At 37.3% G+C, this 24,208-nt stretch overlaps 2 protein-coding genes across 7 annotated transcripts in view; one reads left to right on the top strand and one right to left on the bottom strand.

Moving 5' to 3' along the window:
• MACROD2 (mono-ADP ribosylhydrolase 2) overlaps positions 1-24,208 on the bottom strand; it is a 2,147,232-nt gene that overhangs the window by 1,808,816 nt on the left and 314,208 nt on the right. The window lies entirely within an intron of this gene.
• FLRT3 (fibronectin leucine rich transmembrane protein 3) lies at positions 46-13,770 on the top strand. Of its 3 annotated transcripts, none has more exons than XM_043882746.1 (3): positions 47-292; positions 8,459-8,659; positions 10,214-13,770. In XM_043882746.1, exon 3 carries the CDS (start codon positions 10,257-10,259, stop codon positions 12,204-12,206), a length of 1,950 nt encoding a protein of 649 aa, XP_043738681.1. In that variant the 5' UTR covers positions 47-292; positions 8,459-8,659; positions 10,214-10,256; the 3' UTR covers positions 12,207-13,770. The 3 variants fall into 3 exon arrangements, with proteins under 3 accessions (XP_043738682.1, XP_043738681.1, XP_043738680.1); XM_043882745.1 differs by having other exon boundaries at positions 8,459-9,210; XM_043882747.1 differs by lacking the exon at positions 8,459-8,659 and having other exon boundaries at positions 46-292.

Below are 24,208 nucleotides of genomic sequence, written 5' to 3'. Positions count from 1 at the left end.
CGGCGAAGTCCTGCCCATCTATGACATCACCCCCTTCTTCAACCACTGCGAGGTGAGGCTTTAACTTCAGACTTGGAGGTGGGCTGTGCAGCAAACTGAAATGCTGGCCCCTACTTGCTCCTCGGTGGAGGAGTGATCCGAACGGGACCGGCTCAGCCTGCGGCTGCCGTGGGCTTTGTGTGGACTGGACTCCGAGCTGGGCGGAGGGGGAGGGTTATTACTCCAGTTCCCAGGCAGTGGAATTACAGCTAGCGCGGCAGGATATATGGGATTGCTTTTTCTCGTCTTCCTGGTAAGTGTTTCCCCTGTTTTTCCTTATGATTGTCCCAGAAAGTTTGCTCGGTTTTACTCTCTAGAAAGGAATGGCTTGGTATCATGAGGCGTCCAGATACGGACGTTTGCTCTGTCACCAGGGCGAGCAGTGTGTGTGCGTGCAAGCCAGCAAGGAAAAATTGGACTCTTGCAGCCAAATGCAAGAAGTTTCTTGAAACCTTTCTTTCATTAAAGAAAAAAAAAAAAATAACGATAAGTGGCTATCTTATGTCTCGTGTAGTTGCTACTTGAAAAGAGGCTTATGGAAAACGATAAGCTGGGAAGTTAAATGTTAACACAAGGCAGATTTTTTCCACAGAGAGAAAGCGAAAGGTCTAGCTAACTTGGCGTGTACTGTATGTGTGGTATGATCACCAATTGCTGTTTTTACAACTCTGAAGGAAAATCAATAATCCCTCAGCCCATGAGTACGCAGTGCATGAAGAGCATACGTCTTGCTCACAGCTAGCCCAGCTACTCCTGGAGACTGATGCGCCTCTGTAAGGATTAACAGCTACACCTAGATTTTAAAGCTTGCACTGCTATCCTGCCAGAGCTGCTTCAAGCATTCCAGGCTTGCAAATCTCAACTAGTGAATTCAAGTCAGAGGAGGGGGAAACTCTCTTACAAACCATATCCCCTATCCAGCAGAACGCCAAAATCCATTGCTTGGGCAAATGTGGTATGTGACTAGCATAGTAATTGGCAAAGTCTACTCAGAAAAACTAACAAAGCTCAGCCTGGAAGCTAAGCCTGATGTATGCAGGGATTTCAGGGTGGCAGGGGGAAAAATGAGTAGAGCCTCATGAAGTGGGATACTCAAGAGTATCCATTCACTTACAACTTATAATAGGAAAATCTTACATTGAAAGAAATATTTTCATACCACAAATCTTTCAAAAACTACCTAAATGTATCTACTCAAAAAAAATTTTTTTCAGTGAATTAGATCTGAAACAAAATGGTTGCATAGAAGTAAAGAGTGCAACAGGCCTATATTTTCTCAACATCTGGGGCTTTGATTGTTATTTACCTCCTGAGAATGAAAAAGAAAAAAAAAAGCCTTGATATGTGCCAATTATAGAACCAAATTCTCTAACGGTTTTAATAATTAGCTATTTTAAATTTTCTTAATAAATCTATCAGCTCTAAAATGCACACATATGTTCCCTCATTAGCAGGAAACAATATGAATAAAGACACTATAATAGTGTATAGGCTGAAGCTATGCCTTTCATTTATCCCCAATCACACAGGAATATCCTAACCAGCATAAACATAAAGAATGAATTTGTTTTCAGACAGGACCTCAAAGTGACAGATGACTGATACCCATCTCTTTTGAAATGATGAAAGAAAGAAATGAACCTTTTAAAAGTACTACAAAATATTAATGTTACCGCTACTACCAATATTAATAATAATATGCCAGGTTTTAACCTGTAAGAAGATTAAATCAGAGATATGCCACTTAGTTTGCAGATATATGTGTGTATACAATGTACACACACACAAACACACGTATCTAGATATATTAATTAGCCTGAAATAAAAAACAGGGTTACAAAAACATGATTGCATGTGTTTAAACAGGAAAATCACATCTAATTTCTTTTTTAAATAGAATACTGCCAAAAATATATCAAGCCCAAGATTCAGCAAAGATATTATTGAATGAATAAACATAATGAATTCATTAATATTGTATATAATACTGTATAATACTAATTATCAGTTATTAATTGTGCTGTATAATACTATGCTATTAATTGGGCTTTTCATCACCCCCCCATTTTAAATCGATTATGCTTAGGTTCAAAATGGCCAATTAAACACTTCCTAAACATTAACATCTGTGAAATATATAACTGGGCAGCAAGTAAACTTTTTTTCAAAAAGAAGAAAAATAGTAAGAAAATTTGTCGTAACTGAATGTGGCAGTAAAATAGAAGGTATGTTTCTTTCGCTTCCAAGTGTTAATTAAGGAGCCTCCAATTCTATCAAAACTTTTTCAGAGCTAAATGAAGCGGTGTGAAATAAATTTGGTTGAAATCTTGTGGCTGTCAGACTTTGTTAGCAAGCTATTAATTATCTTTACCCCAGTTTCTTCTCTAGCCTATATTGCCCAATCAAATAGAAACCCCAGTTACGTTCAGCATCTCTTGCCTAGGGACACAAGACCCTAATGAACAGTGTCTCCAGATGAAAAATACAATTATCAGCTTTAAACACACAAGTGTACTGCAGACAGATTTGTCTCTGCTTTTCTTGGCCACACACCCTAAGGCTTCCTCCTCTTTCTGGATTATTTTGAACAATTTTAAACCCAACAAAAATCAGTAGCAGAGGACTTGCCTTGCATTAATGTTATATGAATGTTTCTTCTTTATGTTTTTATTCTTGATATGCCAGTGTTCATATCAATATTAGATTAAACCTGTTTATCTGAAAAAAAAAAAAAAAAAGGTTTAAAACTAGCCATTTCAGTGGTTAACTTTTCCCCCTATTTTTAAGGTGGGTGGGCTACATAACAAAGAATGTGTTTAATGCCAAGATCCAAGACTAACTTAAAAATTCTGAATAAACCCCCTTAAATATTCTTTTATTCAACCAGTTTATTGTAATAGCATTGTAACTAATTGCTGAAAGTCAAATGAAGGCCAGCATAAATGAAGCCAACAAGGGAAATAAGATTCAATAAATTTTTCAAAGGTTGTAGTTTCTGCCCTCCTTTCCCCTCAGTCCCCCTTCCCTCCCACCCCCACCTTGTGCCCCAGAGGCCTTCACTGTTCTCAACGGGAGGCTTTGTTGTAATTAAACCAGAGGAAAACTGGCCGGCAGCAGCCAACATCTGACTTGCGGCTTCTGAAAGCTGTGTTCTGGTAGAGTGTACCACCCCCCAGCGGGCAAAAACTCTACAGTAAATCTCTCAGCAGTATTAATTCTCCAAAGTGCAGTTTTCTCTTCAGAGCATAAAAAGGACCTTTTGTCAACTCTTTCTAACAGTCCACCATTTCAAAAACTTATCACAAGTCAACAAACACATTTCTAACTAAGAGATGGTCTGTAAATGTCTCCTGGAAAAAGTCTTCTGCCTCTTAAGAACCACAACAGAAATATATATTTCAGAAAGCATTTTCCAGTTACAGAATGCAGATCAACATCACTAACTTTGGTAAAACATCACATTAAAAAAACAAATTGAAAGCCATGTTTATATTGCATAGGAGAGCTGGTTTCAGGACTTTGATGTCTGTTGACAAGAGAGCTAGAGAAAACAGATTTTAAGTAAAAAAGAACAAAACGTAATTTAAGCAGCAGCTAAAGTTGCATTTGTTTAACATATGCATAATCTCTTTCCTAGCCCCCCAAATCAAGTGTCAGGAATGCATAAAAAGCTCTCTCCAGGTATTAGTCTGCCTAAATGCAAGAAAGGAGAAATTGCTGTCTCTGATGAGACAATGACAGCTTTTGTTCTTTATTCTTTCACTTTTCACGTGCACAAGTTACCGTGGCAACTTTGAAAAGAAAGCCCAGAGACCACACTTGGTTAAACCCCGTTTTTAAAGTGCACCACTGAACTGTGGGTTGACCAGTTTGTGTGCTAATGATTTTCCTCCTCTTCAATGGTTTAAATCAGCAATTATACTCAACTCTGACATGAAAAAAAAAAAGGATGTTTTTATGATTATGGATGTTATCTTCCAGCCCAGTGTGTGGCACACAGCGAACCTATATATTTGTTGTACTAGAGTATGGAAACTTGACTATTAGAAACTTAAAGCATATCAACCAAACTGTACTCACCACACAGAAGAAGGAATATCAGGCTCACAGTGGGAAAATGTTTACAGTTTAACAAGGATAAGCATAATTTTAATTGCAATTGCCTAAAAGTCAATGCAAACTTAAAGCTTGTTCCCTGCCCCAAGCTCTCAGCTGCTCACCTTTACCAACCTCTAAATTAATCTCTTATTCATTCTTATAAGCCATGGTTCTCTAACTTATTTAGTTTGGCTTAATATCATAATAAAGAAGCAGGTTTCACTATGATGAAAGATAACATCCCAGTTTCCCTTTTTGTTTTAAGGATGCTTGATTTAACTTTACAAGCCAAAATAAATGAAGCAGAATTAGATTCATTTATCACAAACCTACTGGGGAAAAGAACCTGTAACATAAAAGGAGAAAGTGAAAATCCTTTGCTTTGGAACTTCCATCCCCTATTTACATAAAAGAAACAAACTTTCTAGGCTAGAAAATAGTCTGGGTAAAACCAAGTCAGGAAAGGCACACTTGCTTCTCTCCCTCTCAGCAAACCCTTCAGACTTCATGACTCTCAAGAGGAGAGTTAGAGGTCCTTCTGCTTGCCTGGCATTAAACAAAAGAATTGGAACTTTCCTGAAATCTGATGATCGTGGAAAATTTAACTACCAGACAGGCTGCTTAGAAAGCATTTTGCTGTCACTACCAACTAACCTGATATACTCCAGTTTTTCAGTTTAACCATACACATAGTTTATTTGAAATACTATTTGTCGTTGCAAAGACTTAACATTCAGAGGTTGATCATTTTGTAGAGCTTTCTAGCAGCAGTTTAAGCCTTCATAAATAAATTACTTTCCTAATACTCTAAATTATGATTGTATAAATTTCAGTGTACCCCTCAAAAAAAAAAGAAAAAAAAATTTCAGTGTACCCGGAAATATTCAGAGACTTGGATAAGTTTGAGCAATCATGTGTTTTCTTCAGTCTCAAGGTTTTACTCAAAATAATGCAGTTAACTTCGATTAAAAGTTCTACATACTTTTCCACTTTTAAATTTAATATATTTAAAAGTCCCTGGATAGTTTAGAGACCATGATGTGAGGCAAATCATTAAAAATAAACTAAAATCTCCAAACTCTACTCAATTTAAGATTTTATTTTAGAGCAATGATTTCATATCAAAAATCAATTTAATTCAAAGGGACAAATGAAGGATTTAGGAAGTTAGCACTATCAACATATAATCTTAATCTAAGTGATCAAAACATAAGAAATACCAAATACCTTCTCATCTCAAACATTCCCACCTCCAAAATAGTAGCAGAGAAGGAGTCATATAAACATATAGACTGCCTCATGTTCTTGACTATAAATACCAGTATTCTATTCAGATACAACTTGTTCAATTATATTCATTTTCTTGAAGTATCTCAAAATGATAGCATCCTTATCTATTTACATACTTCTTTAAAGTGTATCATGGAAATCAATTGGTGACTTTTCATGGATGTGATTACATTATAAATGCATTTTTTAAATCCATATTTTTTAATTTATAAAAAGAAACTGATAGGAAGATCCATATTATAAGTTTAATTTACCAGTACGGTGATTATGTTTTTCTTTTTGCTACAGTTCTAAATGCTATATACTTAAGTAAGGATATGATTTTTTTTTAAAACCTTAAACATTCCTTTAAGTAAACAGGGCTCCATTTATGCTTTCCCCCAAGTTACCCCATTAACAATATTTTTCTAAAAGATTGATTCCTTTTTGTTCAGAAGTAATGGCCTCTTTCAAGCCTATGCAGACATAAAGACTCTGAAGTCGATGTTATGGAAACCTGGCCACAGTGTTCATGCCAGTGGGGGTCATTTTTTTTTTTTTCATCAGTCACATGCAACTACAATGTCTCTATATGCATGAATATGTAGAACCAGCTCAGAAAGAGGGAAGTCTAAACATGGAAGCAGAACTGCTTATTTCAGATGGAAAGACCATTACAGCCTCTAATATGCAAAATAAAACAAACCTCTTTAGCACTATAGTTTTTAAATATAAAAAGGCAAGAGAAGACATAAGATATGAAACACAATCATGCATGCATTGGACTGTTTAAGTAAAGGGAGTAGGAACTTGTGAAGGAATCTTCATTTTTGAAAGAGTATCCTCTCCAGAGAAATATGTTTTGTATTTTTGCCTTTTGTTTTAATGCAATCTGGGGAGAAGAGAATGGCACTTTCCAAGAACTGAATGAGATTTTAGGCTTTCTGTTAATCCCAGGTTATTACCACCATTGTATTCATGGCCATGTGAGTTTGCACATCAAATACAGCAGAGGAAGCAGCTTCACACATGTAAAGCAAAACAAACAACATAAAGTCGTCTTCCTCTTCATACCAGTGGGGAGTATTTTTTCTTTCTCTAGTTTGAAAACGTGAAATCAGTACATATTGGATTTTGAATTGGTAAAATACTTGCACTTCAGCTACCAGCTGTATCTCTGGTTATCATTATGATCATCACCTTGTACATACTCTAGGCTGACCAACAATTTTTAACTTCCATTCATCAGATTCATCTTCTCAACTTTAAAGTCTGTCCTGGTGTAGGAGAAATGCCCGGCTATTGGCAACAGTTTAAGCAGGTTCTCTGTGCGATTTTTATAATGGTTTTAATTAGTTTTTAATGCATTTTAACAAAACTGTTTCCTAAATTGCTTTAATTTTTTTTCTTAAATTTACCAAATTGTTTTATATGTCGAATAATTTTCAAGCTTAGAAAACATTTTAACAGAAGATACTTTTTAAAGTAACATTGTAATTATTAATTTCACAGCTTGGTTTTCCATGTTCACATACCAAGAAAGCAAGTTTTCAAGAAAATACTCCACTGAAATTCAACAATAATGAGCAAAGCCCTAAAGGCATTACTTGTAAAACCTAACATTAAGCAATACATCACTTAAACTTTCCTCTGTGGGCATTTTGCTATATTCACTAGAGACTACTTTATCCATCTGCTAACTGCTATTTTTACTTCAGGTTTCCTAAATAATAAATTAATTGTATTGGTAACGTTTTTTCAGTTTACTTCTGTTAATTCAGTCTATGATAGTGTTGATACCTGGTGACAAACTAAAAGAATCTGAATTTTCAGTGAGAGCCAGAAACACAAATCTTGGTCTTATTTAAAATTCAGTTTGAGTACTGTTTGAATTCTGGAACAGATGCTATCCTTGTTGGATGCAAGGTAATTACTGAGGGAGAAACAAATCGCTTCTACTTTTAGGGTCAAATATTTCCATGATACCTTAATGTACCTTACTTGTATAGAAAGTCCCTGAGTATATAACTTTATGTAACAGATACTGAAACTACCCACTTCCCTGTCCACCCCCCAAAATCTTCATGCATATTAGATAATGGACAAAGCAGTCATCCTTAAAATCATGAGTCTCTTTGGTCAAGCTGTAAGCCTCTTTCAGAAGTTAAAAAGATAATTTTTGGAAACTGACATGTTCCTGTTTGCACCAAGAGAGAAATGCCTTGTCAGGTTTTGATATGCTTTCCTAAGAGTCATTACAAGGAGATGGACTGAAATAGTGTCCTTTCTGTTCCAAATACAGTTTCTCAAGTTTAGTTTGTTAAAAATTGTATTCTTCTCAAAAAATGTTATGACTTGAACTTCTACACTGCCTTTGGCCAAGAATACCTGAGTAACTAGAGTTTCAAGATCATCAACTAGCCTTTAAAAATAGTTCTAAGGAGGAAGGTTGTAGTGCCCACATTCCACAATAGGGAAAAGTGAGGCCTGCAGGAAGAATTAAACAAGACACTGGGCAAATCAAAAGAAAACTTCTAAAGCAAACCCTTTTCAACTCTCTAAATTGTAGACTATATGACTTTGTAAAACTATGTTCAGAAATATCTAAGAAGTTATGGCATTTCATAAAAAAAATCCTAGTTGTGGCTTTGCTTACCTCTTTCATGTACTTATTTTCTTCCTTTTGCACACTTTATCATTTTATATAAGATATGAAAGTGAAATTTTAAAGATTGACCTGACCTGCATTCAAAACCCATAGAAGAGGCTTACTGTCTCTTGCATAAAGCTTCGCTTCTGTGTTTAATTCAAAGTCACACTAGCAGTCAGTTAACAACTGAAATTATTTTGTGACAAACTCAACTTTGGCTCCCACTTTATTTATATAGCAAAATGGGAAATAAAAGACAAAGAGGTCATCTTATCCCTTTTCAACAACTACTATGATGAAAGGTGTTGCCTAAAGAAAGAATTGAAGCTAAATTTCTAGGAAATGTCTCTAGTATGTTAAAGTTCTTTGTTAATAGCTGATTAAAACATTTTACTTTCACAGGAGCTGCTCAGGTCCAGTGTATTTCAAGGAACAGAAATATAAAGGAAATCTAGTATGCTTCCATTTTTCCCATGAAGAATATTTGAATTAAGTTTTCTTTACCTCTTGAAAGAATATCTGTTCTTGCATAACCTGTGACTGCTCCAGATATTCTGAGAAAGCAGCAAGAAGCAAAAGCTGGAAATAGCTATTTCACAGCAGGTAATCATACCTCAGGATGTAGCTACTGTACAAAGTTTATACTTGGATAATCCTGGATGGGAATAAAGGTGGGGGGTAACTGCCTGAAAAACCTATTACTATACAGGCCTTAGCATCATGAATGGCTTTCTTCATGAGGATCTGAAGTTACTATCTCTGACCACATTGCACAGAAGAACCAATAAGAATTTCAAAGAGAGCAATTTCCACTAAGGGAATTAAGCTACACAAAAGGAACCTTCACACAGAAACTCTATAAGAAAGGAAAAAAAAATAGGAAGCCATGTGTTCTACATAGTAACAGGAAACTGAATTGTTTCTGGTCCCTACTTTAATGAGCTTGCCCACCATGCTGAACCGCAGCTGGAATGTTCATTGACAACAGCAAGCCTGATCTGGAGGTGTGTGCGGCATAGAATTACTTGAATAAACAGTGAAGAACATTTCCAAGGACTAAACAAGAGTTTATAAGTCCCAGCCCCTCACCAGGAAAATAATATATGTGCATTGGATTTTCACTCACGCAAAATTTACCCACATCGTTCAATAAGGTAGGAAAAATATTAAAGTCTTATTTTCATGCCTGAAATTATAAAGGCTAATTAATACCTAAAGGTGCAGAAGAAATTATATTACACACTAGATAAGTATAAATCTATAAATCTCCACCTATGGAGAAAGGTGAATCATATTTTAGATTAGAACTTGAAGAAAGATAAATGTATTATGAAAACATGTTATGAGCTAGAATATAATGAAAAATGTTCATAAAGCCATTATACCATGTAGTACAAAACATACAGTAAAATAGGAAAAAAAGAGTTAGTTTAACATGAAATGGAATTTTCCACTTAGATAAGACAGACGTATTAGTTATATAAATCATTCCTTCCCAAAAGTAAATGAAAACAATCCCTTCTTATTTTCATGCTAGAAATGCCTATCTCACAATGTTTAATATTAATAATCAAAGAAAAATAATATAAATAATAAAAGCAAACAATTGACTTAACTGGGATTCAGGGTCTCCAGAGGTGTGTAATTATTCCATAGTATGAGAATAGATTTTTTACTACAGATTTCTATACTTGTACAGCTTACCATGTAAAAAGCAGATATAAATTTTTTGTTTTTAAGAATAGTAACATGATTATCTTAAATATAACAAACCATATTCCTATGTGTTAATTCATTATGAATATTAAGGAAAAATTAGAAATCCGACTAGCTTGGCCAATGGTCACAAAATTGACATAAAAGTGCTATGAGAATGCTTTAAAACATTCAATAAAACTATATTAAACTTTCAAAGTTAAATAGATTTGGGACAAAATACTTCTTAATACCAGAAATATTTAAGGTAAAAATATTGTATGATTATGTTCATCATTAGCTAGCATGCAAAAAAAAAAAAAAAACTCAGCATGCAAGAAAAAATTAATAAAAATGATTATTAGATGTTTCAATGTTCACATCTATTTTGAATACTATTTTAAGTATGCTGGTCTGATGGTTTTCTGTTGCTTTTTTTTTTTTAAACTCACTCCACTTTAGGGCTCTGAAACTACCTTGTGTAAGGACCTCAACACTGCTGACCATGATCAGCCCAGCCTGGAGCGTCTTCCTCATTGGGACTAAAATCGGGCTGTTCCTCCAGGTGGCACCACTATCAGTTATGGCTAAACCCTGTCCATCTGTGTGCCGCTGTGATGCCGGTTTCATTTACTGTAATGATCGCTTTCTGACATCCATTCCAACAGGAATACCAGAGGATGCTACAACTCTCTACCTTCAGAACAACCAAATAAATAATGCTGGGATTCCATCAGATTTGAAAAACTTGCTGAAAGTAGAAAGAATATACCTATATCACAACAGTTTAGATGAATTTCCTACCAACCTACCAAAGTACGTCAAAGAGTTACATCTGCAAGAAAATAACATAAGGACCATCACTTATGATTCACTTTCAAAAATTCCCTATCTGGAAGAATTACATTTAGATGATAACTCTGTCTCAGCTGTTAGCATTGAAGAGGGGGCATTCAGAGACAGTAACTATCTCCGCCTGCTCTTCCTGTCTCGTAATCACCTTAGCACAATCCCCTGGGGTTTGCCCAGGACTATAGAGGAGCTCCGTTTGGATGATAACCGCATATCCACTATCTCATCACCATCTCTTCAAGGCCTCACTAGCTTAAAACGCCTGGTTTTGGATGGAAACCTGCTGAACAACCATGGATTGGGTGATAAAGTTTTCTTCAACCTAGTCAACTTAACAGAACTGTCACTGGTACGGAATTCCCTGACTGCTGCACCAGTAAACCTTCCAGGCACAAACCTAAGGAAGCTTTATCTTCAAGATAACCACATCAATAGGGTGCCCCCAAATGCTTTTTCTTATCTGAGGCAGCTGTATCGACTTGATATGTCCAATAATAACCTAAGTAATTTACCTCAGGGTATCTTTGATGATTTGGACAACATAACACAACTGATTCTTCGAAACAATCCCTGGTATTGTGGATGCAAGATGAAATGGGTACGTGACTGGCTACAATCACTACCTGTGAAGGTCAACGTGCGTGGGCTCATGTGCCAAGCTCCAGAAAAGGTTCGAGGGATGGCTATCAAGGACCTCAATGCGGAACTGTTTGATTGTAAGGACAACCCGGTTGTAAGCACCATTCAGATAACCACTGGGACGCCCAATACGGTACATCCTGCTCAAGGCCAGTGGCCAGCTCCTGTGACCAAACAACCAGACCCGAAGAACCCCAGACTCGCTAAGGACCAGCGAACCACAGGGATTCCGGCAAGAAAAACAATTATCATTACTGTGAAATCTGTCACCCCTGACACAATTCATATCTCTTGGAAACTTGTCCTACCTATGACTGCTTTAAGACTCAGCTGGCTCAAACTGGACCACAGCCCAGCGTTTGGATCTATAACTGAAACAATTGTAACAGGAGAACGCAGCGAATACTTGGTCACAGCCCTGGAGCCTGATTCACCCTATCGAGTCTGCATGGTTCCCATGGAAACCAGTAACCTCTATCTGTTTGATGAAACTCCTGTTTGTATTGAGACTGAAACTGCACCCCTTCGAATGTACAACCCTACAACCACCCTTAATCGAGAGCAAGAGAAAGAACCTTACAAAAACCCCAGTCTGCCACTGGCCGCCATCATTGGCGGGGCTGTGGCCCTGGTGAGCATCGCCCTGCTGGCTTTGGTGTGCTGGTACGTTCACAGGAACGGATCCCTCTTCTCACGGAACTGTGCCTACAGCAAAGGGCGGAGGAGAAAGGACGACTATGCGGAAGCCGGCACCAAGAAGGACAACTCCATCCTGGAAATCAGGGAGACTTCTTTTCAGATGTTACCGATAAGCAGTGAACCCATCTCAAAGGAGGAATTTGTGATACACACCATATTTCCTCCCAATGGGATGAATCTGTACAAAAACAATCACAGTGAGAGCAGCAGTAACCGAAGCTATAGAGACAGTGGTATTCCAGACTCGGATCACTCACACTCATGATGCAGGAGGGCTTGCAGCGGACCGTGTGTCGGTTTTTTAAACCTAAGGGAGGTGATGGTAGGAACCCTGCTCTACTGCAAAACACTGGAAAAAGAGACTGAGAAAAGCAATGTACTGTACATTTGCCATATAATTTATATTTAAGAACTTTTTATTAAAAGTTTCAAATTTCAGGTTACTGCTGCGATTGATGTAGTGGAGATGCCTGAACACAATTCTATATTTTAGTATTTTTTAGTAATTTGTACTGTATTTTCCTTGCAAATATTGAAGTTATAAACCATTTACTTTGTGTTCTACTGAGTAAGATGACTTGTTGACTGTGAAAGTGAATTTTCTTGCTGTGTTGAACAATCAGGACTGCATTCACATGAGATCCTTGTAGTATAAGCACAGGCCATTTTTCACTTTGGTATTAATAAAATGTAAAAAAAACAAAACTGGCTGAATGAGAAAAATTAAATTTCAAAAAGTAGTTATGAAATAATGTTCCAACTATTAAATTTGTATTCCAGTGGTATTCAATAATCAAAATATGTGAAGTAATGGGCAATATCAGACTTGCTGCATAGCTCCATTTTTATGCTAAGTAAATTAGACCTCCTTAAGAAAGTAAACATTATCTTCTAAACTGAATACATCAGTTGGCCTAAAAGGAGGGTGAAGTCTGCTGTTGTTAATGCCATTGTTAACAAAGCTTTGATAATAAAGGACTTCACGAAAACAATAATGTAAGCGTGCTTCCAAGTGGGGGAAACTTGTACTTAGGAAAAAAACATGAAAACTTAGACTCACATAGCGTAACAAACACAAGAATCAATTCCATTTTGGTTTTGCCTATACTGTCTTGATTTTTGAAAATCAACTTTGAAGACACACTTGTTAGTGTTTACAATGTTTTTATCATAAAGGAAGTTTAAAAAAAGCTTAAACACATTTTAAGAGTAGTATAACTACAAGCAATTCCCCTCAACAATGAAGAGAAAGTAGTACTTTAAATAAGTGAGAATTTAAAAGAAAAATAAATACTAGAAATCAAATTTAGATCTGGTTTATGTGAAATGTTTTAACACTGTACATAAATGTTCAATTTACTTTCACAATGATCAAGAATACTGCCCATTACTGTCACGGTTTTCCAGATACTACTATGTAATGAACTTGTAACATTTTTTTTCCAGCTTCCTACTGAATTGTGAGCTATGACTTGTTTAAAACCTCATCACTTTTCCGTTGCCATAACTTTTTTTTTTCCCAACAAAAAACCAAAGTGCATTGTACGCCCTTTGGCCAGTCTTGTATGTGCCTTGATCCAACGCTACATGTATTCAGCTTTTAAAACTCGACAAATTTTTCATACTTCCTTAAATATGAAAAATTGTGGTCTTATTGCTGAATAAAACAAAAAAAAAGTACAAAATAATCGTGTTTGCTTTTTCAAGATTATGTTCCTATCACTAAAGTAGCAAACTGCCCAGCACAGTAGTCCTAAATATCCCCATGTATTTTTCTAGGCAAAAAAAATAAATGTTGGCTACAAATAAAAAAGACAGCAGTATCTTGAGCGTGTGTATCATTTTACTTCAATGGCTCAGTGTTTCAGGCATAAACGAATATCCCAACAGTCTGCTGGAATACTCTTACAGAAAGCTTCAGATGTGCTTTTGTAAACTTTCAGTCTTTGTACACTGCTGCTGTTGTCCTGGCTGATACTTTAAGGTGGTTTTTGAAAAATGTTATTTTTTAAAACAGTTTTTTGGTATTGTGAGTTGGCATCAGAGGATCCAAAATTTCAGACCTGCCACTTACCAAGTAAGTAAAAACAAACCACTTACTCTCCTTAGCTTAGTGCCCTTGTCTATACTGTCTGTACTGGGACCGTTAATACCACCCACCTCTCAGGGTTGTTGTAAGGACTAGATGAGACAAAGTGCTTGGAAACTGTACAGTGGTCACAACATGTAAGACACACCATTATGGTCAAGCAAAGGAGCCATGTGTTCCCAGTGGTGTGCTAGTATCGCTGCTCCTACTTCTCTGCGGAGAATTACCTCCAACTGCCTATAAATCCTCATTCAATATCCATTTGCCATCTTCAAATGTATCTCAGTACTTTCTCCTTTGACTTACTGTTAAGAAGGGTAGCTGTTTTCTAGGAATAACCTAGCAAAGAAAATGTGATTAACATTGAATATAATGAACATTATCTGAAGGAAGTCTGATTTTGCTTTAAGGGGTTTTGAGTAGTCTAGCTACAGTTCTGTCAGAAGTCAGAGCAAGGCTGAATGGTTCCATAAAGTCCCTATAAACCTGTGAGTTTATAAAAAGTCAAAAGCCAATAACTGTTTTCTAGTTAGTATACCTTTCAGGAGCACAGAAAAATTTGTGTGTTCTATGTATATATGCATTTTTTTGCCTTTTCATACTGTTCATGGCATTCTCAAGGCAAGAATACTGAAGTGGTTTGCCATTCCCTTCTCCAGTGCTGGAAAAGACTGAAGGCAGGAGGAAAAGGGGGTGACAGAGGATAAGATGGTTCGATGGCATCACCGACTCGATGGACATGAGTTTGAGCAAGCTCTAGGAGTTGGTGATGGACAGGAACGCCTGGAGTGATGCAGTCCATGGGGGTTACAAAGACTCGGACACGACTGCGTGACTGAACTGAACTGAATATATGTGTTTTGATTATTTTACCTGGGATAACTCAGAAATACATTTTACACTAGCAAGTAAAGAAAACATTGAAAGGCTAAAAGTTTATTCTTTTACCTAAGCTCGCTATGAAATACAACTACTTTGTTGAGATATATATATATATACATATATATATATATATATATACACACACACACACACACACACATATATATATATATATACTTTCAATGAATAATACAAATCTCTACCTCAAGGACACTAATTATATAATAGAAATATATGCATCTATTCTGAATGTTCAAAATTTTTATTGATCAGGTACTAACAAAGAAAAATAAAGGAAAAAATTCTGAATATACACCATACACAGTTAAGAAGAATACAATGGGGGAAGCTACAAAAAAAAAAAAATGAGGGAAAAAATCACTCCCCTGCTGAATGTTTGACAAAAATCAAAACTTTGTTTTTGGACGCAGGCACTTGTACCTGCATTAAATCACCATACTTACACTCTGTTCCCTATTAAAAGCAACATCGCTCTATCTTTCGGTGAAGCCTATTTATTAAAGTATTCCCCTGTGCCAAAGGAACCAGTAAAAGTCAGTGTTCCTCACCACATTTTCTGAGAAGCACATTTTATAGCTATGTGCCAACATGACAGTTTTCAAGAGGAATCCAAAGAGACCCACATGCTTTAAAGCACCTGAAAAGTGGGTGTTAAAAGGGAAACAATCCACCACTGAATTTTAAGATTAGCTCATCTGTCCCTGAAAACAGTAGTGGCATTTAAAATTCTATCCCTTTTTCCTTCTTAGCATGATTAGCAAATCTTAATTTAGCATAGAGTTCGAATTAAAAGTACTGCACTTTACATTTTGGGATTTGGGGTTAAATTAGCAAATAATAATAATAACTCTTGGTTATTAATCACTTTCTTAAGAACTTCAACATCTCTGCAAAAAAACTCTCAATAGCCAATGACCTTACCCAGTGGCTTGTATATTATAAAATGGTAGGATCCTTACCTTCAAGAAGTGTGCTGCCTAGAGACCCTAAGACAACAAATAATCCAGTGAAAGTTTACTGTGACTGCAGTATAGACAAAACAGTTACATCCATCTGGATGGATCAAAGAAGACCTCATGAAGGAGGTAAAACTAAGGCTGGTATTGGAAGATAGGAAAGTATTTAAGGAGAAATCAAGAAAAACAGATATTGGTTATGGAGAGAAAATGGTGAACAAAGTCACAGAGGCTGGAAAACAGAGGCAGTGCTTCTCAATGCTGGCTTTTGTCAGAATCACTTGGGGAGGCTCCTTATTAACTTAACCAGGCCTCAATACAGACCTACTAAATTTAAATCTCTCAGGTTTCGAGTATTTATATATACTTTTCATTTCAAAGGTGTTTCTGCTGAGTTTGAGGACCACTGATTAAGGAGATGTTTGGGGAGAAGCCGACAGTCCAGCTGAAACACAGAGTCCGTGAAGGAGATGAGGCTGAACAAGTTTTATGCTGTTAAACCATGTTAACTGTGCTAAATGTCAAGCTGAGACACCTTTATGACATTCTCTGACCGTGACTGTTAAGCAGTGCATAAAAAAATCAATGTGCTCTAGGAACATTTTGTGGAAATAAAGACTATCGCGTGAAGGATTTAAAAAAGGAGGAACTGGGAGTAAGAATACAAGTTAGACATCAATGCAATATTCCAGGTGAGAGGAGTGAACGGTGAAATTTAAAACAAGGTGCAATTCAAAAGACACAGGAAAGGTAGAACTTACAGGAACTGGAAACTGAAGAAAGAATAAAAACTGAATCTGAAGATGATTTTCAGCTGAGTAAGTAAATGCTGGTGAGCAATTGCTAATGATGAAAGTAACAGGACTGAGTTTCAATAGGTGACCACATGCACAGCACAGGTTTACACTGGCTGCCTGTGAATAGTTCCACCTTTGCCTTCGATAGTGTCCCTACTTAGATGATAACTAGTAATCGCCTTAGGTTTAAAGTGCTCTTATGTTATTCCTCTGGAAATGTCTACCAGGAAGCTGGAAACGAGCGTGTGGGGACAGAGCCTCAGCATCAAGGAAGGGAATGCATGCCTAACAGCTGATTACCAAAGTTAAGAGGATGAGTGAGATCACCAACAGAAAGCAAGCAGAGAGAAAACCGACAAAGGAACGCCTACCCTTTGTACAGGTAGAAGAGGAAAGAGGCGAACGAAAGCAAAAAACAAAAACGATGAATTACAAAGGGGGGAAATCATCATGAGAAAATATTGAGTATAATGAAATCAAGGAGCTAGAAACATTTTTAAAAAGGAGGATGTCCAAAAGGCAGTCAGGAATATAAACTTGGAAGAGTAAATTGAATATGAAAAAAAGGAGACCATCAGGGATCCTCAAGCACTGTCGGCAGGATAAGGAGGCAAAAAGCCTCTGTGATGTTGGCAGGATAACGAGAGATAAAGAAAACAGAAATAATGATTACGTCTACGCTTTAAGAAGTTTAGAGGTAAAGGGATCTTCATCGATCAACAGAGAGAAAAAGGAAGTGAATAACAGGAAGATTTTATTGACCTCAGGAATGAGATGGGATATAGAGTTAGGAACATACAATGAGGACAGAGAGCCTATTTAACAGGAGCAAAGAAAACTGAGATGCACAAGAGGCATGGTCCAAGCTGTGGCTGTGCCTCTAGGAGGATGGAAGTTAAAGGCTGTGACTGAGAAACTGCAATTTTGGAAGAGTCACCAGCAAGGAGGCAACAACCGCTCAGAGGTGGAAAGGACTGGTGTGCAGGGAAGGCTTTAAAACAAGCCTTAAGGAAGATGGGGAAGTACCCTGGAGATGAAGAAGGAGACAATGATGTAATTAGATGATGTTGATGTAAAATAAGAATTTCAAAAGAAAGGACTTTGAACAGTAGCCAAGAAAAGGTCTTTCAGGGGCAGGGAATCTGTTCTGAAACTATCTCTATTCCACACACCTCTTCCAGTTTCATCAAACAGTGACAGTAAGAGTTGGAACAGGTAAGACGGAAGGTGTCATTCTCAGGGAAAAAATGTCAATTAATTCAAGAATGCTAAGAGAAGCAGAGTAGCACGGGAAGGTGGAATCCAAAAGTAAAGGAGAGCAGTGGGCTCAGAGGAGGCAGTTCGGAGCTGGGCCAAAGAGGAGGTCAAACCCTCAGGTGGAAAGAGACATAAAGCAGAAAAGAAGAGCAGAGGAGGATTCTAACAGAAGATCAGAGTTTAAAAGGATGCCGGTCTTGAGAAGTTCGTGGAAACTACTATAGACACTATGAACAGACGAAAGAAAAAGAACTGGAATAACCAAATTAACATTTCTCTATTCTCTGGACATCAAAATAGATTTACATCTAACTTTATCTCAGAGTATTTTTGAAGAAATATGTCTACCCACCCATACAAACTTTACCAGGCTTTCCCACAAATATCATAGAATTCCAGGGGTAAGAAAATCATATTCTAGAGCCATCCCACTTGCTACCCATCATCTCATTTTTATACTATATGGGTGAAATGAGATTAGAAATTAATTTTAGGACTGTCTTGAAAGGCTTTTTTTTTTTTTTTTTTTAAAGAGACTTCAAAAGGAAGCATGTGGAGGTTGGGGATAATGGGATTTTAGAGACTCATTGTGTGCACACAGGAAAGCAGTGCTTCTTTCTCAGTGCCAGCTGGTTGAGGGGGTGGGGAGTGCAGTCTAGGAAATGACTACCCAAAGTAATTACCCTTTTGAATGCACAACATGGCTCTAATAAGTGTGGCATTACAAAATTGAGGCTCATTTATATCAAGGTTCCATTTAAAAGCATGGAATCACTGCTGGAATTCTACATTTTAATTTCTGAGATGTGAAGACCAATGCTAATAGTAATAAAACAGTAAAGATAAGGTAAAACAAAAGTTTAACAAAGCTATCTTTTAAAAATATGTTTTACAAACATTAGCAATGTCTCACACATACAGTGCTCTTAATGAATGTTTGGTAGATACATTGCTACGTACCATTGATACATACCATTGCTGTAGATACTGCCCTATGTTGAAACTTGGTCAAGCATAGTGCTGTTTTAAATATTTTAATCTTGTTTACTTCACACAGCAACTTAACAGGTAGCATGGGAAGTTGGAATCCAAAAGTAAAGGGCTGAAATGGGCTCAGAGGAAGCAGTTAGGAGCTGGGCCAGAGAGGAGGTCAAACCCTCAGATGGAAAGAGATACAAAACAGAAAAGGAAAGCAGAGGAAGGCACTATATTGTATTTATCAGATGAGAAAATTAATGTTTTGAAAGTTTATGGTATTAGATATTTTAGTCATTCAACATTAATGATGATTTACTCTGCCTGGGTCTGGGTATACAGCAATGAACTAAAAAGACATGGGGATTATAACTGGAGGAGGCAGGAATTCAGGTATTAATCAAGAACCAAACGAACATAAAATAAAAAATCATGACATGATTTTATACATGCCATGAGAGAGAAAACTTGGTGCCTGAGTGAGTATAACAAGAAAACCTGTTTAGATTGGGTGGGAAGGGATAAGACCTAAGGGATCAAGAGTCAACCACACGAAGAATGAGGTAGTGTTCGGAGTCGTTTAGTGAATTCAGGGATTGAAAGAAATGTCAGGGGGCTCAGGCTCAGAGAGCAAGCAGAGGTGAGGGCAGTAACGCACACCAGCTTGAGTCCCTGAAGGCTCTGGTGGGCAGAGGCCTCGGCAGAAAGTTCAGGCCTCATTCGAGTGTAAGGGAAGGCCCTGGGAGGATTGGTAACAGGGGTCTCAGGTGGAGGAGGAGGAAGACAGAGGTGTGCGGCTCAGACTACCAGATTTCAGTTCTGATAGTCATTAGCCACTCCCTGGAGAACGAGTATTATGGAACTCAGTGGTGATACATAGTTAGCTAGCTACATAGTTAGCAAGTGGTAGAAGAAGGATCCTGTCTGCTCCAGAAGCTTGAGCTCTTAACCACTATCTTTAAATAGCAGAAATGTTTCTTCAATAACTTTAAAACTGAGTTCTGAGTCCATAAAAAAATTACTTCCTTTTACTGGGGTAACAATTAGAAGACTTTTTTAGGATTAAATCTCAAACCATTTCAATGTGGCAAATGTGCATTTGTGTCCCAAGGCTTACAGATGCTGAACGGTGACTTTTGGTGGTCAATAACGGCTGGAAACTACCCTGAGAATAACACTTGTCTTTCTTGCAGCTTTCAGTAAATTTATACTCAGAGTTGGCAGACAAATCTTTATGTCTGAGTTCACTGTAACACCTTCTCATGATTCTTTTGTGTCTTCTAAGACCCAGGAGGGAAGTGCCAGATTACTGAGAATTTTCACCAGGCTTGGAGCTGAATTTGAGGCATAAACCCCATGAGTACTACTAACTTATGTACAAAAGAAAAGTGATGCCAAGATTATTTAATGGTTTTTAAATAATTATTTTAAAAATAATCTTTGAACTAGTGAAATGCCTTATTCAGAGTATACTTACCAGATTTATGACATAGACAGATATTAGAGATCTACATTTAATTTCATAATTTTAGCCAATATGTCACAAAATCTTAGAGATACCTAGAAGAGCTTTCATAAATTTTAGTGATGTGTAATAATAATTAAATAGAAAAATCAATCCCTTCATTGTTTTAAACAAAACAAAATTTGGAAAAAAAGTTTGCAGTTGAACTATATAACCTGTTTACAGTGTTTAAGAAGTCCATAATGGAAAAACACATCTATGAATCAAAATATGCTTCTAACTACTGAAGAGAGCATGGCTTATAGTATTCACCATACAGGAGCTAAATGTCACCTTTATTCTTGTTACTGTTATGTAATATGGGGGCTTCCCTGGTGGCCCAGACAGTAAAGAATCTGCCTGCAATGCGGGAGACCTGGGTTCGATCCCTGGGTTGGGAAGATCCCCTGGAGGAGGGCATATTCCGGTATTCTTGCCAGGAGAATCCCCATCGACAGAGGAGCCTGGTGGGCTAGAGTCCATGGGGCCACAAATATACTGACTATTTTACGTATGTGTTATCATCCATATTCCCCATTAAAATGCAAATTCCATGAAAGTAAGGAATTTTTTTTCTCCTGCTGCCTCACTGCTAAATTACCCCAACATATAAAACAATGCCTGGCACTTAATAGACGCTCAAAAATATATTTCTTTGATAAAGGAGTAAAAGAATGAATGAGCTTCAAAGGGATGTATCACTAAGTATCATCTGAGACAACCTTTCTGAAAGTTCTTTGCAAACTGTAAACCATTCTACAAACAAGAGTATCAACACCAACTTCATGATAACTACTCAGACCATTCACGAAGTATTCCACATTAATTATCTCCTTCGCTTTCCAATTCACAAAAGAAAGTGAAGTTTAAACAGATTCTGCAACTCACACAATATAAACGGCAGAATTACAATTTCAAAAAAAAAAAAAACCTGATTCCAAATGCAGCTGCAAGGATCTTAACTCTTGATCTCCTGTCTTTTCTACATTGCTCTCTTCACTGGGATATGCTGACTCCACATGTGTAAAACTAAATGTACAAGAACACTCTATTAAATTCTATGTACAATTGATATTAGATTTATGACAAAGAGCATTGTCTTTTAATTAGAAAAATCTGGATTTGCATCCAGTTTCTACAACCTACTTGGGATTTGGCCTTGAGCAATTTACCCATCCTTTCTAAGCCTCAGTTTCACCTTCTATAAAAGAGGATAATAATAGTGCTTCCTAATTGTAAGGAATAAATTATATATTTCAACTTAGGCATTCAACTTATACCTGGCTCTTAGTAAATAATCAGTACATTTTATTTTCACCTTTGATGATGGAAGAAATACTTTCTCGGTGTCTAATATTAGAAGTGACATTGGAAGTTCAGTTCAGTCGCTCAGTCATATCCAACTCTTTGTGACCCCATGGACTGCAGTATGCCAGGCCTCTCTGTCCATCACCAACTCCTGGAGTTTACCCAAACACATGTCCATCGAGTTGGTGATACCATCCAACTATCTCATCCTCTCTCGTCCCTTTCTCCTCCTGCCTTCAATCTTTCCCAGCATCAGGGTCTTTTCCAAGAGTCAGTTCTTCGCATCAGATGGCCAAAGTATTGGAGTTTCAGCTTCAGCATCAGTCCTTCCAATGAATATTCAGGACTAATTTCCTTTAGGATGGACTGGCTGGATCTCCCTGCAGTCCGAGGGACTCTCAACAGTCTTCTCCAACACCACAGTTCAAAAGCATCAATTCTTTGGCAGATAGATTTCTTTAGAGTCCAACTCACATCCATACATGACTACTAGAAAAGCCATAGCTTTGACTAGATGGACCTTTGTCAGCAAAGTAGTATCTCTGCTTTTTAATATGCTGTGTAGGTTGGTCATAGCTTTTCTTGCAAGGAGCAAGCATCTTTTAATTTCATGTCTGCAGTCATCATCTGCAGTGATTTTGGAGCCCCCCAAAATAAAGTCTGTCACTGTTTCCATTGTTCCCCCATCTACTTGCCATGAATTGATGGGACCAGATGCCATGATCTTAGTTTTCTGATTGCTGAGTTTTAAGCCAACATTTTCACTGTCCTCTTCCACTTTCATCAAGAGGCTCTTTAGTTCTTCTTAGCTTTCTGCCACAAGGGTGGTGTCATCTGCATATCTGAGGTTGTTGACATTTCTCCCGGCAATTTTGGTTCCAGCTTATGCTTCATCCAGTCCGGCATTTCTCATGATGTACTCTGCATTTACAGCCTTGATGTACTCCTTTCCCAATTTTAAACCAGTCTGTTGGTCCATGTCCAGTTCTAACTGTTGCTTCTGACCCACATACAGGTTTCTCAAGAGGAAGGTTAGGTGGTCTGGTATTCCCATCTCCTGAAGAATTTTCCAGTTTATTGTGATCCACACAGTCAAAGGCTTTGGCATAGTCAATAAAGCACAAATAGATGTTTTTCTGAAACTCTCTTGCTTTTTCTATGATCAACGGATGTTGGCAATTTGATCTCTGGTTCCTCTGCCTTTTCTAAATCCAGCTTGAACATCTGGAAGTTCACGGTTCGCGTACTGTTGAAGCCTGGCTTGGAGAATTTTGAGCATTACTTTGCTAGCCTGTGGGATGAGTGCAGTTGTGCAGTAGCATGAACATTCTTTGGCGTTGCCTTTCCTTGGGATTAGAATGAAAACTGATCCTTTCCAGTCCTGTGGCCACTGCTGAGTTTTCCAAATTTACTGGCATATTGAGTGCAGCACTTTCACGGCATCATCTTTCAGGATTTGAAATAGCTCAACTGGAATTCCATGACCTTCACTAGCTTTGTTCGTAGTGATGTTTCCTAAGGCCCACTTGACTTCACATTCCAGGATGTCTGGCTCTAGGTGAGTGATCACACCTTCATGATTAGAGAAGGTGACAAAAAGTGGAAAGTGGGGAAGCAAAATCAACAGGTTTTCTCTGCAATTTCTATTTCCCCTCTGAATGTGTACTGATTTTATAGAAGCTAATGTTAACAAAGGCATACTTTTCTTTCTAACACAGGATGGGGCTCAATATATTATTCTTCGACCCTTGGTAAAAGTTTAAAATGTCTGTTTAGATCTTCTGCCCATTTTTTTTATTAGGTTGTTTGTTTTTTTAATATTAAGCTATATGAGCTATTTGTAAATTTTGGCCTGCTAAAAAGTGGAAGGAGTAACAAAATTTTTAACGATTTGCTGTCTTAAGCTTTAAAGTGATAAAAGTCTTCTTTATGTATTCCAAAACCCCAATAAATTTTTTTTGCCATATAAGAACAAGTATCTAGATGGTTACTTGTTAAATCAAAGTCACAGAGTTACTGGCAGAGTGTTTTGGATGAATTAGCCCTTGCTGGTGGGGATCATTTTTACTGGGAAACAGAGAGTATAAACAGCCAGATACATGGCTCAGAGAGCTATAGTCTTCTGCTGAAGTGCAACAGTAACTGCACAACCCGGACTACTCCATTCTGGTTGTGAACCCAAATTAGCAGGCCCTTGCTCGGGAAAAAAGGTCTATTCTCTGGTTTTATAAGACACTCTTATTTCCTAGTTTATCAGGCACTGATATTTTCCAGGTACAGGAGTTTAGTTATGATGCTTCCTTAGAAAATTCCTCTTTGAATGTTAACTATTACATTTAAAGGGTGAGGGCTAAAAGTAAAAATTGGATTTCAATATTTATTACACTGAAATAGTACTACCTAGAAGAAGTGTGCTGGTTCACAAGCACATTAAGCTTTCTCACCTCCCCATACAAATTTCACAAGTTTTTCTTCAAT

This window comes from Cervus elaphus, chromosome 23, assembly GCF_910594005.1.
Source record: "Cervus elaphus chromosome 23, mCerEla1.1, whole genome shotgun sequence".
Lineage (NCBI taxonomy): Eukaryota > Metazoa > Chordata > Mammalia > Artiodactyla > Cervidae > Cervus > Cervus elaphus.
Note: the sequence above shows the minus strand (reverse complement) of the source record. Positions and strands in the feature narration are given on the sequence as shown.

Excerpts from the sequence above, each read along its gene's own strand:
- FLRT3 (XM_043882747.1), top strand. The coding sequence starts at position 10,257 with ATGATCAGCCCAGCCTGGAGCGTCTTCCTCATTGGGACTAAAATCGGG.